Genomic DNA, 18,301 nt, shown 5'->3' on the forward strand with positions numbered 1-18,301 from the left:
ATTACCCTGGATTATCCTAGGCCTAAAGGTATCACAAGGGTCTCCCTCCCCATCTGTTTTGTGGTGAGAACGTGACAACTACGCTCTTAGTAAATTTCAAGTACAATATACATTAACCATAGTCACCATACTGTGCATTAGGTTTCCAGAACTTACTCATAACAGAAAACATGTACCCTTTGACCAATATCTCCCCTTTTTCCACATCCCTCAATCCTTGTTAATCACCATACTATTCTGTTACTACCTATAAATTTGACTTTTTTTTTTTTTTAAGATCTGACATAAAAGTAAGATCATGCTGTATTTGTCTGCGTCTGGCTTATTTCACTTAGTATGTCTTCCAGGTTCATCTATGTTGTCACAAATGGCAGGATTTCCTTCTTTTTTAAGGCTGAATAATATTACTTTGTGTGTGTGTTACGTGTTGTGTGTGTGTGTGTATATATATATACATATAAACACATACATACACCCCACATTTTCTTTATCCATTCATCTGTTTATGGACACAGTGGTTTCCATATCCTGGCTATTGTGAATAATGGTGCAATGAACAAGGGAATGCAAATATCTCTTTCAGACAGTGATTTATTTTCTTTGGATATATACTCAGAAGTAAAGCACATGGTAGTTCTATTTTTAATTTTCTGAGGAACCTCCTTACCATTTTCCATGATAGCTGTACCAATTTACATTCCCATCAACAATGTACAATTTTCTTCTCCACATCCTCTCCAATACTTATCTTTTGATTTTTTGATAACAGACATCCTAATTGGTATGAGGTGATATTTCATCACAGTTCTGAATTACATTACCCTAACAATTACTGATGTTGGTATCTTCTCAAATATTGAGTTAGATGAGCATCACATACATTTTGGATACTAAACCCTTATCAAATATGATTTACAAGTATTTTCTCCCATTCAGTAGACTGCCATTTTGTTTTGATTGCTTCCTTTGCTGTCCAGAAAACTTTGTAGTTTGATGTAGTTCCCCTGTTTATTTTTGCTTTTGTTGGCTGTATTTTCATGTCAAATCCAAAAAATCACTGCCAAGACCAAAGTCAAGGATATTTCCCCCTATGTTTTCTTCTAGAGTTTTACAGTTTTAGGTCTTGCATTTAAGTCTTTAATCAATTTTGAGGTAATTATTGTGTATGGTGTAAAATAAGGGTCCAATTTCATTCTTTTGCATGTGGATATCCAGTATCTCCAATACTGTGTATTGAAGACACTATCCTTTCCCCATTGTGTATTCTTGGTGTCTTTGTCAAAAATTAGTTGACTATATATGTGTGGATTTATTTGAAGGGTCCTTATAAGGGAGAATCCTTATAAAGACAAGGGTACTTATAAAAAGGAGGCCAAGAGCCACAGTCAGAGGAGATTTGATGACAGAAGAGGTCAGACGAAGAGATTTGAAGATGTTATACTGCTGGCTTTGAAGACAGAGAAAGATACCAAGAATCAGGCAAAGCAGGCATCCCCTAGAAGCTGGAAAATTCTCCCCTAAAGTCTCTAGAAGGAACATAATCCTGCTGACACCTTGATTTTATCCCAAAGAAACCCATTTTAGATTTTTGACCTACAGAACTGTAAAACAATAAATGTATAAGTGTATAAGCTAGTGTGTCATAATTTGTTAGCAGCAATAGGAAGATAATACATTAATGAATCACAAGATGTGGCTCTTATTTGGATCCTAACTTTTCTTAAAATAACTTACTAAAAGATTTAGAAATGTGAACCCTGGACATGTGACATCAAGGAATTACTGTTTTATCATTGTGATGATGTTGAGGTTACATTAATAAATTTTTCAAAAGAACATGTATCTTTGAGACAGTAACTAGGAAGTCCTGGGGATGAAACGGTATGATATCTGTCATTTGTGACATAGTGATGGGGTAGGATTGGCCATGGGCCAATAAGCATTGCGGCTGAATTTATTTTACTGTCTACCTTTGCATATGTTCAAAATTCTCCATAATAAAGTTTTTGTAATTAAAGAGATCATGATTCCTAATGGTGAGATGTTAGAAAACACCCTTGGTACCCAGAACACAAGGTGTTTTATTCATCCTAATCCTAAGGGTCTTAGCCAATACACCAAAACCAAGCAAAACTATTGTTAGTCTGTGATATACCTATAGAAAACCTTTTAAAAATCTACAAATTGGAGAAAAAATGTTTTTAATTATTATAATAATAAGCAGGCTAGCCATAAAAATCAATATACCAAATGCTATTTTATTTCTAGAAGCCAAAAAACATAATTTTTAAAGGTATAGTGGCTCATACCTATAGTTCCAGCTACTGAGAAGACTGAGGCCAGAGGGTCACTTGAGCCCAGGAACCGGAAGATACAGTGAGCTATGATCGTGCCACTACACTCCAGCCTGGGCAACAGAGCAAGATCCTGTCTCCGAAATAAATAAATAATAAAAATACAAAAGAACAAATACCTGGCCTCAAGTGAGCCTTCTGTCTCAGCCTCCCAAGTAGCTGGGACTATAGACACAAGCCACCACACCCAGTTACCTCCACCATATTTAGAATAAAATCCTATGACTTTATACCTGCTTCCTCAACTTCGTCTTTCTTAACACCTCACTCATTTAAACTCTAGCCAGGCTGGCTTTCTTTATGTTCCTTAACAAAACTAAGGTCTCTGAATTTGCTGTTTTCTCTGCTTCAATTATTCTTCACTCTTGTTTCTTCAGTGTCTGCACTCACATGTCACCTCTTTTGACCACCCAAAGTAGAGTCTCATAAGCATTTCAAACCATGTTTATTTACAAGCACATGCTACCTGAAATGATCTAATTTCTATACCTGTCTACCTCTTTCTAACGCAATGGCAGGGATCTCATCTTCCTATCTTCTGTTAAGTCACCTTCTCAATGAGGTCCTCAATGACCAACTATTTAAAATTCCAACATATGCATCTTGCCTAGTATTCCCTATTCTCTTCACTGTTTTTTTTTTCCAAACCGCTTAACACCATCTAACACACTATACATATTATTTATCTTTCCTGCTTATTCCTCTCCTCCTACTAGAATCTAAGTCCACAAAGGCAAGGATTTGTCTTTTTTTCACACTGTATCTGTAATGCCTAGAAGAGTAAGTTCCTGATAATAACAGGTCATCGATAAATATCCTAATGAAGCTGAATGAATGGGCCTTGTCTTGTTTAAAGCTGGATGGATCCTTAGCATCTTGAATACCCAGCATACAGGAGGCACTCAAATTTACTAACACAATGACTGTTAAGACACTCAGATTCTGAAGTACTACCAATCCAAAGAAAAACTGTATTTTGTTCAGTATAAACTGAAATTGAAATATGATTCTATTTTTATGTTCAAAAACTCCTATGACACACTTTTTAAAATAGTTAAATATGTTTTATTGTATCTTAAGTTAAAAAAAAAAAAAAAAAGGATTACCCAGTTGGGTACTTTGTTTTTAAAACCTAAAGCAACAGATTAATTAGAATGCCCTTTCTCTAACGATGTCAGAAAAGTTTTTATGCTATAGAATTCAACAGAAAGGGGAGAACTAGTGATTTAAGAAAGAGAGCAGAAATGATGGATCAATGCCCTTGAGTAAGCAAGAGGGCATGGAATCTAATACTTTTGTGGAGGGAATGGCATAAATGAGGAAAACAGGCAATTTATCTATCCTAATAAGGAAGAAGGTAGATTATATGGTCACAGCTACAAGGAAGTGTATAGATAGGTGGTGGGAGACTATGGCAGTTCTCTTCTGATTGCTGAAATTGTCTTTGGCTACATTATGTAGTGAGGAGCATGGAGAAAATGTGTAGTGAAAACAGTTAAGAACCTGGATGAGACCCCTGATGGATTCTAACTCTTAAAGAACAGTTAAAAACACAGCACCGAGTAGAAGTAGGGCTTAGAGGCATAACAGAAAATTAGCATACTGTAGTACCACAGAATATCAGCATGATTGCTCAACTGTCATTCACTGAGTGCACATCTGATGAGTGAAACGGCCCAAAGCCAATTCACAACAGCACGTGTAAAAGAAGACGGCAAATCCATCTTCACTTGGGAAGGGGTGCAAACATTACCAACGCGCTGTCTTTCTACAACCGTCTATGCTGTAGCATAAAATCAACTATCTTGAGTGTGAATATGTATATGCCTTTCTTACAGAGTAAATTCAGCTTGTTTCTTCCAAAGAAGAAACAATCTCCCAAATGGTAATGATATATTATTAAATTACCATTTCCCCAAACTTTTTAAAAATAATAAAGAGATAGTATGTAATGAAGCATCGACATGGTTCTCAAACTTTATTATCCTTGTAAAAAGTCTAACCTTTCCAAAGCTCATCTGGGCTTTACCATTAAATCTGCATCATAATTCTGGAGTTTGCCTTTCTTCTTTTTGAATAAAAGATTTCAAAGTACAGCCTATTCGCTGGATTATGAGAGTATGTTACTAAGAAGAATCACTTCATCCATGGGAAGTTGCAGGCAGCATTTTAAAGCAACACTGCCACCAGAAGACAAGAAAGAAAAGTAACTACTAACGACTACGGGGCAAGTTAAATACAAAATATTTACCTGGCCTCCCAACGTGGCTACATTACAACCTGCCTACTACCGACTCTTTAGAAAGGCTCATTCCTTCTTGTACCTCATCTTTGTAACTTTTGTTTCCCCAGCATTAGCCTATCTACTAAGACACATTAACCTAAAATCGTATCCTAATGTCCTAAGTGTTGGTCTGGGTAGTGTTTACACAGGTGAACACAAATGTCGAAGTCTTTCACTTTTTTTTTAAAAAAAAAAATAAGTGATCAATACGGTGTCCCAGTAACTCCGCAACGTTTCACGGAATCGCTGAATTTGTCATTGTTCACAAGTGTAGAAAAACGTGGTCAGAAGTCAGTCCTCGTTGCCCAGTGGGGATGCGCGACCCCCGTTTCCCCTATTTTTTCTTTTCTTTCTTTTTTTTTTTTTGTGACAGAGTCTCACTCTGTCGCCCAGGCTGGAATGCAGTGGCTCGATCTCGGCTCACTGCAACCTCCGCCTGCCAGGTTCAAGTGATTCTCCTGCCTCAGCCTCCTGAGTAGCTGGGATTACAGGCGCCCGCCACCACGCCCGGCTAATTTTTGTATTTTTAGTAGAGACGGGTTGCACCATGTTGGTCAGGCTAGTCTCGAACTCCCCACCTCGTGATCCGCCCGCCTCGGCTTCCCAAAAGTGTGTTTCCCCTCTTAAGCGGTGGTTCGGACTGGAGCTCTCCCGGCCCGGCGCTAGCGTCGGGGATTAAAGGGCCGCCGCGGAGGGCGTGACCAGCCCAGCCTCGCCGCCGTCGCTTACCCGGTAGTTGCTCGAACCCACCCAGTCGGTGAGCGCGTCGACTGTCTTGCCCAGGCGGCCCAGATCCTCTTCCAGGTCCGGGATGGCGCCAGGGGCGCCAAGGTACAGCAGGAGCTCCTGGCCGACCTGCAGCCGGCCGCCGACATCCTTCTGCTGCACCTGGGCGCAGAAGTACTCCATGCTGCGGGGCTCCATGGCTGCGGCCGCCTGCCCGCCTGCCAGTCTGTGAGCGGCCAACTTTCGCCGAGCGCCGCCCAGCCTCTAGTGCGGGTCCCCGCGGGAGCGGGCGGGACTCACTTAGCCCGCCAGGGGCGCGGCTTGCGGGGCGCAGCAGGCGGCGGGAGGGACGACAAGCGCCCAGCCGCCCCCAAACTAGTCAAACTCGGCGCCCCCCGAGCCCCAGCCCGCTACAGAAGCCGCGGCCGCGGGCGACGTCAGCACGCGCGTGACGTCAGCACGACGCCGGCGAGGGCCCTCCCGTCCGGCTAGCGCTTCGCTGAGGAGGTGGTGGAGGTAGCTGCGGAAACCGCTGGGAGCGGTAGGACCTCTAGGGAGACTTGGGGTTCTACTTGGTTCGAGCCCGCGGACCGTTCTTCGCTAGCCGCTGCTGGGGCAGCGTGCCCTCGCCCTGTGAAATGTAGAACGTTTCCAAGTTTTCCTCCACTTCTGTTCAACGCTTAGGAAAGTTTCTGGTACTTAGCATCCCCCTTTCCCGCCCCCACTGCCGGTTTAAAAAAAACAAAAACCCAAAAAAAACAGAAATACACTCATGACTTCTGCTTCCGGCCACCACCGCGGTCACTGTGTAATACTTAACAAAAAAATAAAAAATAAATTCGGTTTGCATAAAGTAAAACGCACAGATTTTCAGCGTACACGTTCATGAGTTTCGGCAAATGTATTCATCCGTGTAACCACCACCCCAGTGAGGGTGCAACACGTTTCCAACACCCCAGGAAGTCCCAAGACACTTCCCGATTACCGCCTCTTCCCTAGGCAGTTCTAATTTGATTTCTATCACGGTAACATAGTTTTCCCTGTTCCTCAACTTCATACAGTCTACTTTTTTGGAGTCTGGTTTCTTTTAGCATAGTGTTTGAGGTCCATCCAGCGCTGTCGGTGTCTCAGAGGTCCATTCCTTTTTATTGCTCTCCATTCTGTGCAATCACTACCATTTGTTGATCCATTCACTTGTTGGTAGATGTTTCGGTTGTTTCCTATTTTTTATAATTATGAATAAAGCTGCTACAACGGTTAGTGCATAAGTTTTTGTGTGGATATATTTTCTTTTCTCATGGGTAAATACCAAGGACTGGCATTACTAGGTCCTGTAAGTTGTATGTTTAACTTTAGAAGAACCCGCCAAATTGTTTAACCAAAGTGTCTGGATCATATTAAATCCCCACCAGCAATGCTTGAGAGTTCCAGTTGCTCCACAATATTTGATTTGGTCAGGGTTATTCGTTTCAGCCCTTCTAGTGGGGGTAAAGTTGTCTAATACATTCCAAATTCACACTGTATTTATCTTGACAGTTATTCCCAATCACAATGAAATGATTATTTATGTAATATCTTTCTCTTCTAATACACGGAAAGCTCCAGGAACCTTTGTGTTTTCCTGGGATGGTGCCTGGCAAATAATAGGTGGCCAATTTAAGTTAAATGAGTGAATGAATTCAACAAAAATTGATATTTGAAATATTCACAATCACTAAATAAGAACAAACTCAAAATTCAAAGAAATTGACTGTTTTCTGTGTTCTTTTTTCAATATTTCTGTACTTCACAGTTGTAAAGTTTCTTCCATCTTTAATTGGTCATAATTTCCCTCAGACTGTGCCTCAATCTAGTAAACTATGTGTGTTGGTTAATTTTATGTGTCAACTTGACTGGGGCAAGAGATGCCGAAATAGCTGGCAAAACATTATTTCTGAGTGTGTCTGTGAGAGAGTTTATGGAAGAGATTATCATTTGAATTGGTGAGCTGAGTAAAGCAGATGGTCCTTTCCAATGTCAGTGGCCATCATCCAATTCGTTGAGGCCTGAAGAGAGCAAAAGGGTGGAGAAAGGCCAAATTCACTCTCTCTGCTCGATCTGAAACATCCATCTTCTCCTGCTCTCAAAGATAGGTGCTCCTGGTTCTTGAACTTTTGGATTCAGACAGAAACTTATATCATCAGTCCTCCAACTCTCAGTCCTCTAGACTAGGACTGTATTACACCACCAGCTTTCCTGGCTCTCCAGCTTGCAAACAGCAGACATGAGACTTCTTGCCCCGCTTAACCATGTGAGCCAATTCCTGTAATAATTACCCTCTCATTAGGCCAAGTGCAGTGGTTCACACTTGTAATCCCAGCACTTTGGGAGACTGAGGTGGAAGGGTCACTTAAGCCCAGGAGTTCAAGACCAGCCTGGGCAACAAATTGAGACCTTGTCTCTACAAAAAATCAATAAATTAGCCAAGTGTGGTGGCACACACCTGTGGTCCCAGCTACATAGGAGGCTGAGGCAGGAGGATCACTTGAGCCCAGGAGGTCAAGGCTGCAGTGAGCTGTGTTTGTGCCACTGCACTCCAGCCTGGGTGACAGAGCAACATCCTGTCTCAAAAAAAGAATTTTTAAAGTATTCTCCACATATCTATCTACTGGTTCTGTTTTTCTGGAGAACCCTGACTAATACATTATGGTAACCGTTCCTTGGGTTTGAGTGTCCAAAGGTTCTGTTCTTAAAGGGTTGCAGAAAGATATAAAAAGAGGATCCTATCCAGAAGAACTTTACCCTGTAATTGCTAGTGACCAGGTACAGTATGTGGTACAGAAAAAAAAAAAAAAAAAAAAATGCAGGAGCTCTGGATTCTAGGTTCAGCTCTACCTGTTCCTATGACCAAAAGTGACTGCTGCTCTTCTCCCTTGGTTGTCTCTATTCCCCTTTCTGAACTTATGTAAATTGAAAATCACACTAGATCATTTTTAAGTTATAAGTTAACTAAATCATCTTGAGGAGTAACTCTGGAAGAACCTATAAAATTATTATTAATTATCATTTATTGTGTTTTATTTTTAGTAGAGATGAAGTTTCACTGTGTTGCCCAGATTATTCTCAAACTCCTGGCCTCAAGCAATCCTCACACTTTGGCCTCCTAAAGTGGTGGGATTACAAGCATAAGCCACTGCACCTGGCCTATAAAGTTAATAGTAAAAGTTGGTTACTATTACGTATATATTCTTTCTGTGTTTCATTTTAATTCATTAACAAATATCCTCTGAGCACCTATATTGTGCTAGATACTGTGCCAAAGTTCCAAAGACACAAAATTCATTTAGACCTGGTCTCTGCCCACAAGCTCTAATAGGCACAAGAAAATCAACATTTCTGAGATGCTATGATAGAGTAAACAGAGGGTTTTTGGAAACTAGATGAGAGGCTCCTTATCTAGACAGTACTGAGTATGGAAGTAGAAAAGTTACAAATTAAAGAATGTTTCTTGGAAGAGGTTATATTTAAATTGAACTTTGAGGATAACTAGTAATTAACTAATTAAAGAATTGGTTTCCTGGGGAGTTGCATGTTTGACTGCAAGATGTAGTCTCAACTATTTTGATTAACTATTTGTTATTATCAGTATATACCCACTACAAAATCTACATCTTTATTTATATCACCGTTGTCTGTCCTAGGTTCAACATTGTTAGAGCAGAAAGTTCACGAAATTACTAGCATCTCATTTTTTCACAGCATCCCTAGGCCAAAAGAAACACCTAAGAAGTCCACTAGATAGGTGAGATCGAAACAGCTTAGTATTTATATCCTAGTAAGTTACTAGGCATATGAAGAAATGATATATGCAAATCAAAAATGTTATTTTAAATATCATTCTTGAACAACACTTATAAAGGAGATGTCTGTGCCTGTTGGTTACTGTCCAATTTCTCTAACCTTGGAATGAGACTGAATATCATCATTCTCATCCTGTTGCACATCGATACTCAGGCAGTAGAGCACATCAACACTCAGCTTGGCTAATTTTTTTATTTTTTGTAGAGACAGGGTCTCATTTTGTTGCCCAGGTTGGTCTTGAACTCCTGGGCTCAAGCATTCGATTTTTTTTTTTTTTTTTTTAATCAACGCAACCACAAAAAACACAGCCTGGCAAAGATATGACACCAATGAAAAAAATGTACTACAATGCAAAGATATGACATCAATGAAAAACAATGTACCACAATCTGATGTTGAAATAATGCACTATTTGGAGCCATTACATGTCTTACAGATGCCAGTGATCACCATGGCCCTTTAAAATTGTAAATATCCTGGAGTGCTCTTGGTGAGCGTGCTTTGGCACCCCAGGGTGCTGGTCACACAATTTGGGAACTTTGGCACAGACAGATCCCTGATGATACCCAAGTTTTCAGAGAGACAAAGAGAAAAAGAAACAAGTAGTAATCATGCAGGAAGAGGTATGGGTTCCAATAAGGACTGGGCTTCACAAAGATTCATGCCTAATCACGTGTTAGGGCTTTTAATCCTCTAAGCAACCCCGTATGGAAGATATTATATCTCCAACTTAGCAAGGAGAAAGCTGAGGCTCAGAGATTAAGTTCCCAGCCTCACTCACGATTTCAGATCCGTGATTCAAACCCAGGATGTTTGGCTTCTGTGGTCTTTCAAATAGACATAAAGAAAAGAAAATTGGAAGAAGAAAGTTTTGAATTAACTACCACAATAATAACACTCCTTGCAAAACACATTGCATTTCTTTGAATATTTACTTTTATTTTCATTTAGGACCTGTTTTTCTCTGAATTTCTGTTAAAAAGAAAAAAGAAAGGAGATGGAGAAAATGGGGAGGAATTTTAGAAAAGAAAATGGTGTAGGAAATATCTGCGTTCTTTTATGATCAGTCACTAAAATTTATCTGGGAGCAGAAGTCTATTTTTAACTGGCAACAAAACTGAAATAGATCATTTAAATACAGCAAACTGACTTCCTGACTTATTTGTTCATTATTTGTGATAATAGTGGAAACTTTGAGTAGACTCTGTTCTGCCACTGGAATTTATTTTCCATACGAAGGCTAGGAGACAAATAAATCACCACACAGCTTGTTTGAAATCATGCTTCAGCAAATATCCTTCAAGACGGGCATTGTGTTAGGTACTGGAGTGGGGGTGGGGGAATAGATGGGAGTGTCTTGCCAAAGATTTACCACAATCTTTCTTTAAAGGTTAAAAGGGATATACATATATACGAATGTTCATAGTAGCTTTATTCATTATAGCCCAAACTGGAAACAACCCATATATCCATCAACCGGAAAAGAGATAAACGTGGTATCCCATACAATGGAATTCTACAAAGCAGCAAAAACCAAAGTACTGATATATTCAACAATGAGGCTAAGCCTTTTAAAAAATCACATTCAGCACATGAAGCCAGACACAAGAGAGTACATATTGTGCAATTCCATTTACATGAACTTCTCATGCAGGAAAAACTTAACTGATGGTGATGGAAGTTAAATAGTGGGTATCACCAAAGAAGGGAGTCAGTGGACATTGACTGGAAAAGGGCCTGAGACAGCTTTCTGCAGTGATGGAAACGTTCTGTATCTTGATCTGGGTGGTGATGATAAGAGCGTATGCACTGGTTAAAATTCAGCAAGTTCTGTGCTTAAGATAAGTACATGATGCATTTGCTATATGCATGTTGTACCCAAAAAAGGATTAGGGGTGGAGCTTCAGAACAAGAGATTTAAAAAGAAAAAAGGAGACGAAGCAGTTACAGTCTATTTCAGTGCTACCCGATAGAAATATAATATATATGTGAGCATATAGTATACGTAATTGAAATTTTTCTAGTAAACACATTTTAGAAAGTAAAGAAAAAAGGTAAAGTTGTGTTTACTAATATATAAATTATATTTAATAGTATTTTATATAGCAATATTTTAAAAATATTTAATAAAGTTCTGTTAATCATGTTTTAGTATGCCTTTATTAAATATCTTTTTTTTTTTTTAGATAAGCTATCATTTTGTCACCCAGGATGGAGTGTAGTGGCAAGATCACAGCTCACTGCAACCTCAAACTCCTAGGCTCACTTTAGCCCGCTGGGTAGCTACGACTACAGATGTACCACCACATCTAGCTATTTTTTTTCTATTTTTTGTAGAGAAAGGGTCTCACAATGTTGCCCAGGCTGGTCTCGAACTACTGGGCTTAAGCGATCCTCCTGCCTCGGGCTCCCAAAGTGCTGTGATTACAGGCATGAATCACTGTACCAGGCCTAAATTTCGTGTTGATAATATATTATTTGTACTTAATATTTATATTCAAATAATATCATTTAAGCCTGTGATTAAAACAAAAAATTATATAAAATATTTTACATATTAGTGCAAGTTTCTTGGGAAAATCTAGGTTTTGATACTAATGACTTTGTAAATGTAATAAAGTCATCTATTACCTTCCTGGAGCTTCTAAATAATGCAGATTCACAATGATTGTTGAGAGAGATACTCTTCCATGAGTCTTGCGTATGTTTTGCTAGGTATGCCAAGAATACAAAGCCCTGACTACTCATTACCTGGGCTATTTCTCTGGGTTATGTTTGCAGCGAGCAATCTGGAGGGATGAAATAATGTCTCCCTCCCAGACAGAGAAAAGATTTGCTTACTGCTTTCTATAAAATTGCAGAATCCCCAACTTCAGTGTTTCTGTCCGTGAGATTTGGGAGGCAAAGCACATGACTTTACAGTACTTGCTGTGCTGTGAGTAAAAAAGTCCTTTGTCCCTGACCCAGGAGTCTCAGGTCTTCTGCCAGCATCAATGAAATAGTCATAGGCTAAGTTATTAGTTTGTAAACAGGGTTTAAAAAATCCTGTCACCCACCACCAAAGGCTGTTTTTTCTTTTCTTTTATGGTAATAATCAAATTGAATCTATTAAAAAGTGAAATAACTCCATAAATGTAGTAAATCTATTTTATACCACTATTAGTTGGTACCATTATTAAGGAAGTTAAGCTAGGAAGGAAGGCCAAATAAAGCTTCATACATTGCTACAGAAATTAATAAAGGATGCAATACACTTGTCCAAGCAATATTTGCAATAAAATTATTTCTGTAAGTAAATACACACTTGTCCCAACAATGTTTGCAATAAAATCATTTTCTGTGAGTAAATATTTGCTCATTGATTTCCGATGAAAGAAAGTCAAAGGTCGGTTCCCAATGAGTGCAATGCTTTGTTGAAGAAAGTGACTAGGAGTTACAATTGAGAGTTACGGAGTTTCTACCCCCTTGCCTATTGAAAAGACTTCTCATCTCTGTACCACCAATGACTTCCATTCTCCTAACATCCCACTATTCCCTCAAGGTGCAGAAGGACTTCTTCATGTAACCCTTCCTTTTGGAAATACCTTTGGGCCTCCTACCATTTTCAAGAATTTGAGCTAAGCTCTTATAAAGTATAATTCAAATCCAGAAGGAATTTAAATTCCTCTGTGGGAGAAAAATTTAACTCCACATTTCCAACTCCAAAAACGAGTAAATTATAAATGCTAAATATAGGAATAGTCATAAACTGGTATGGTCCAAGCTGGGAGAGAGTACTCTTACAGGGAAGATTCAAGAGAAAATTCTTGATACGGGAGCAAATAGGGTGAGTGGGACCATGGGGGTGATTTCAGCAGGGAGAGGCGGAAAAGAAACCTCAGGGATGAGAAGTCTGGAGGCTGAGGAAAGAAATGCCAGGCAGAGCTCGGTAATCATGGCCACGTTAGTTCAGCTGCTTTCTGGGACCTATATGAGAGGGTTCTTGTTGGAATTTTTAAGCCCTAAAAAGGTTTTGTCACATGCATTTAATAAGGAAAATAAAACAATATACCACTTTTTCATGACAGTCAATTTTTTGTTTTCCACAGCCAGGAGAAATAGAACGTTTTTATGTGCAATTAATGACAGGAAAATTTGGTGCTTTGATGTTGCCAGGGTGTCCAGTGATGTTTTCCTGTCAAATGTATCAAAAATATGTCAGATGGTGGTAAGATAGACCATGAAAACATTACTGCTGCCCACTGTATTAATATGACCTTTCTTGACTAGTCTGTAAGGATCCACCCAGCTAGTATTTTCAAAAATAAATGTTCCACCTTATGAAAGACTTGAAAAACTTTTTGTGACAAAAAATTATTCATTAACTCCCATAAAATAAATTCCCATCCCAGTTGCCTATGACCAGATGTTTTGTTCCAAATGGCACCTTTTCCATTTCATTTAGCAGAGTTTTCTTTTTCCTTTTTTTTTTCGTTTCTTTTCCTTTTTTTTTTTTTTTTTTTTTTAAGATGGAGTCTCGCCCTGTCACCCAGGCTGGAGTGCAGTGGGGCGATTTTGGCTCACCACAACCTCTGCCTCCTGGGTTCAAGAGATTTTCCTGCCCCACTCTCCCGAGTAGCTGGGACTACAGGTGCGCACCACCATGCCTGGCTAATTTTTTTGTATTTTTAGTAGAGTCGGGGTTTCACCATGTTGGCCAGACTGGTCTTAAAATCCTGACCTCAAGTCATCCACCCACCTTGGACTCCCAAAGTACTGGGATTACAGGCATGAGCCACTGCGCCCACCCATTTAGCAGAGTTTTCTGATAGGAAAAATGTACTGAAAAGTTTGTGTTGCAACTTTGATTTCTGTATGGGTTTCTATATTCGTTTATCTATTGCTGAGTAACAGATTCTCTTCATGTTAATGGTTTAAAGCAACAACATATATTTATTACCTCACAGATATTGGTGGGCCAGAAGTTTGAGAGCAGTTTATCCAGATGGTTTTGGCTCAGGTTCTTTCATGAAGTTATAATCAAGATGTCAGCCATGGGAAGGTGGCTCTGTCCCATGGTTGCTGGCAGGAGGCCTCACTTCCTTATCTCAAGGGTCTCTCCATAGGGCTATCAGGATCGTCCTCCTGACATGGCAGCCAACTTCCTCCAAAGTGAGTAATCCAAGAAATACCAAGGAGAAAGTCACAATGTCTTTTATTACCCAGTCTCAGAAGTCACACACCATCTTTTCCACCATAGTCCACTGCTGATATAGGTCAGTCCTATTCAGTGTGGAAGAGAACTATGCTAGGACATAAAAGCTTGGAGGCAAAGATGAGGACCATTTCGGAAGCTGACTATCACACTATCTTTAATTGTAATACTTTTTTACATTGTATTTTCAAACAGGAGTGTGAGTCAATGGTTAAAAGGAGTAAGTTTTTTTTGTTTTTTCAGGAACATATGCACTTTATCGAATACCATTGTAGAAAAGTATGTGTGTATAAACTGCTGCATAAATGGGCAGAATCAAGTGGGCAGGGCCAACAGCCCCAGGCAAGGTGCAAGGCCAGCAATGGATGGTGGAGTGTGTGGGCACAACTACTGGCCTTGGAGATCCTTTATCGTCTGAGAAATTGCTTGGAAGATTATCCCTGAGCTAGTGGTGAAAATCATGATGAGTGCAGTGGTTATAAGGATGCCGAAGATCAGGACGTAGATGTTCAGGCACTTGGCAGTGGAGGCTTAGTGGGGCCCCAGTCAGGTTGCCAACCATCTTCCTGTCCCTAGACTTCACAGAGTAGGTGAGTACTATGGAGCTCAGGCAGCATCAGTTCAATGAAGAGCGAGTTGAACAGGGACCAGACAACATGGTCCGACATGGCGGTCTCGCTGTGGATGTGGATCACCGTGGATGTGGAGCAGAGCTATGGGGCGCCCTCAGCAGGGCCACCTTGTTCTCCTCAAAAGGAGTAAGTTTTAATTTTAAGTTTGAAACAGTGAAAATAGAAAATATTCAGAAAAAACTGAAATTACTGAGATTACTGACAGCCTGAACTGTGGTCATTGATATTCCAGTCACCATTCTAATAAGCTGAAGTCCATCCAGAATGTACAGGATATGCTTAGAGGTTTACTTATAATACAAATTTCCATTATTATGGATATGTGAATGAGCCTAAAGATTGATATTTGTTATTTGAGAAAACTGAGCAATAATTTCCCAAAACCATTATTATTATTATTTCTTTTTTTCTTTTTTCTTTTTTTTTTTTTTTGAGACAGAGTCTTGCTCTGTTGCCCAGGCTGGAGTGCAGTGGTGTGATCTCAGCTCACTGCAACCTCCACTTCCCAGGTTCAAGCAATTCTCCTGCCTCAGCCTCCCAAGTAGCTGGGGTTACAGGCACCTGCTACCACACATGGCAATTTTTTTTTTTTTTTTAGTAGAGACAGGGTTTTACCATGTTGGCCAAGCTGGTCTCTCAAACTTTCGACCTCAAGTGATTCAACTGCCTCGGCCTCCCAGAGTGTTGGGATTACAGGTGTGAGCCTCCGTGCCTGGTCATGAAACCATTATATTTGAAATGACATTTAAGAAGCAATTTTACAAACTTTAAAAGAAAACTACGATCACTTTCTTCAGTTATAGAGAAGGCTGAGTGGAGTATTGTAATTAAACGTACTAAAAAAATTAAACATGCTAATCATTAAAAATTGCATAAAACAGGTTGTTGAATTACCTTAGGAAACTGGTTTATAAAAAAGAAGAAAAATTAGTGACACCCTAAAAGGTAGATATGTCCATATCTGTTTAGGTGAAAAGAGGCTGCCAGTCATTCAAAAAATGTGTTCTTATAAAAATGGCATAGTTAAGACACACATTCAAATATTCATTTTTTTAAAAAGTCATATGTAACCCAGTTCTTCTTCTCATATTTGGATGAAGGCATGATCATTACTGATTAGGTAATTGTTTATTTTATTTGTAACGGTGATGTCTGTGAAGATGCATGTTAGTAAAATAACTGGTGAAAACATTTTCAACCAGATAGTAAAAGATTTTAACACAGAGAATTTTCTGGAAATGAATCTATGGGAGTATGCAGAGATAAAGGCAAATACCTGATACAACTCCATGAAGAGGTGGCCTATTTCAAGGCTTCTGCCCCAAGAATACTATGCTGCAGGTAATTTATTTTTCCATTTTCTCAGAGGAGTAGTAAAGAAGTAAATGTTGCTTTAAAAAATTAAATGGCTTGATTATTTGATTTTTGAGTCAAATTTATAATGAACATGTTTATTTTTAAAGCTTTCTTTACTATATAGATGTATACTGACTTAGCCAAGAGTAGTTGCTGGTCAGAATTTTCTATCTCAAGGTTGAATTGTTATTTTTCTTTGTGGGGGGAAAAAAAAAGGTGTATCTCCTATTGGGTCTTTGAAGAACCCTAATACAGAACTATTGAGGCAGGTGCAGTGACTCACACCTATAATTCCAGCACTTTGGAAGGTTGAAGTGGGAGGATCACTTTGAGTCCTTCCACTTCAGGATCACAGGAGTTCAAGACCAGCCTGGACAACATAGTGAGATCCCATCTCTACAAAAAAGAAAAAAATTCTTTTTGAAAAAACTAGAATTATGGCCAAGAGAGGGCCAGTGATGAGACCCTCCTACAAAAGTTCAATGAAATTGTCTAGACAAAGAGTAATGACAGCCTCCACAAAGATAAATGGCTACCTATTCTGCTTTCCACCTGATCCACACAAAGCACCAGTCATAAAAGGGAAAGTATATATTGAATACTAAACAGTCAACATATACAAAATTTTCTATTTTTATTAAGAAAACTCTTAGATAGCATTTACTAAGAGCTGAGTACTGTACAATATAGGTTCATTTAATCCTCATAATAAACATATGAGGTAGGTGCTATGAATATTCCCAATGGACAGATGGGGATATAGAGGCAAAGGGAGATTAAGTAACTTCCCCACGTTCATCCTGCTATTGAATGTCAAAGCCAAAATTTGAATCCAAGTAATCTGGCCCCAAATCCCTTGCTTAATTACAAAGCTATGCTCATTTAGGGGAGGAAACTATACAATTTGGGTGGTGATACTCAAGATATACAGTTTAAGTCATCATTTGGAGATAAAAAATATAAACAGGTGAGGAGAGACGTATTTTATGGTCCCGAATCATTCAGAGCTCCTAGATGAATTTGTGCAACAGAATTTGATCTGTGTATTAAAAAAATTGCTAGGCACAGCAAACCACCTGTGGGGCTGTTTCATTTGCCCCACCTTGGTTGATGCCTAGGCCAAAATAAATAGATAGATAAATAAATAAATAAATAAGGATCTGTGCTTATGAAGGCAAACTTTAGTTAAATATATGCAGAATATCTCTAGAAATCTATACTGTGGTTGGAAAACACAAATACATTTATCACGTTTTGCATTGGCATTCTAGGAGAGGTGACGTGAAAGACACTTCAGTGTTTTATTTCTATTTGTGGCCCCAATGAAAATGATGCAGTTTCCTGACAACTGAAATCAGTTCAGTTAATGAAAGATCACACAGCTAGCCAAGCCCACTGGCTCACACCTGTAATTCCAGGACTTTGGGAGGCCGAGGTAGGAGGTTAGCTTGAGGCCAGGAGTTCGTAGACCATCCTGGGCAACAAAGTGAGACCCTGTCTCTAAAAATAAAATAGAAAAAAGAAAGATCACACAGCTAAAACAATATTGATGAGTGATGGAGAGAAATTCACAATTGTAAACTAGTGAAGCTGAAAATCTGTTGGGAAAAACCATTAGATTGCTTTTTTAAAAGAAGAGCAACTAATGCCAAATAAATTATCACCTGCCTAAGTTATAAGAGAGAGATAACTATAACTAATTTAAATAATTAACTTAAGGAACATTCCAGAAGTTATTTGACAGTCATATTTAGTCTGCTTCTTGGAATTTTGTAAGCACTTTACATATGTGTATTTTGTCATTTAATTCCTATGACAACCCTATGAGTTTCAATTATTATCATCATCCTTCTGTAGATGAATAAATTGAAGCACAGAGAATAAAAACCATGTAATTAATTAGCTTAGGGAAAGG

At 39.1% G+C, this 18,301-nt stretch overlaps 1 protein-coding gene across 22 annotated transcripts in view; it reads right to left on the reverse strand.

The window, feature by feature from the left end:
• Positions 1–5,815, reverse strand: part of CLASP2 (cytoplasmic linker associated protein 2) — a 215,689-nt gene extending 209,874 nt beyond the window's left edge. For 9 of the 22 annotated variants that reach the window (XM_038002994.2, XM_038002988.2, XM_038002990.2 and 6 more), the window contains exon 1: positions 5,368–5,815. In XM_038002994.2, the coding sequence (XP_037858922.1) occupies positions 5,368–5,562 (195 nt within the window). In that variant the 5' untranslated portion in view covers positions 5,563–5,815. The remainder of the gene's footprint in view (positions 1–5,367) is intronic. The other 13 variants (XM_038002984.2, XM_073023693.1, XM_073023691.1 and 10 more) reach the window with 3 other exon arrangements.
• Positions 5,816–18,301: the final 12,486 nt, after the last annotated feature.

The sequence above is a fragment of the Chlorocebus sabaeus genome, chromosome 15 (genome assembly GCF_047675955.1).
Source record: "Chlorocebus sabaeus isolate Y175 chromosome 15, mChlSab1.0.hap1, whole genome shotgun sequence".
Lineage (NCBI taxonomy): Eukaryota > Metazoa > Chordata > Mammalia > Primates > Cercopithecidae > Chlorocebus > Chlorocebus sabaeus.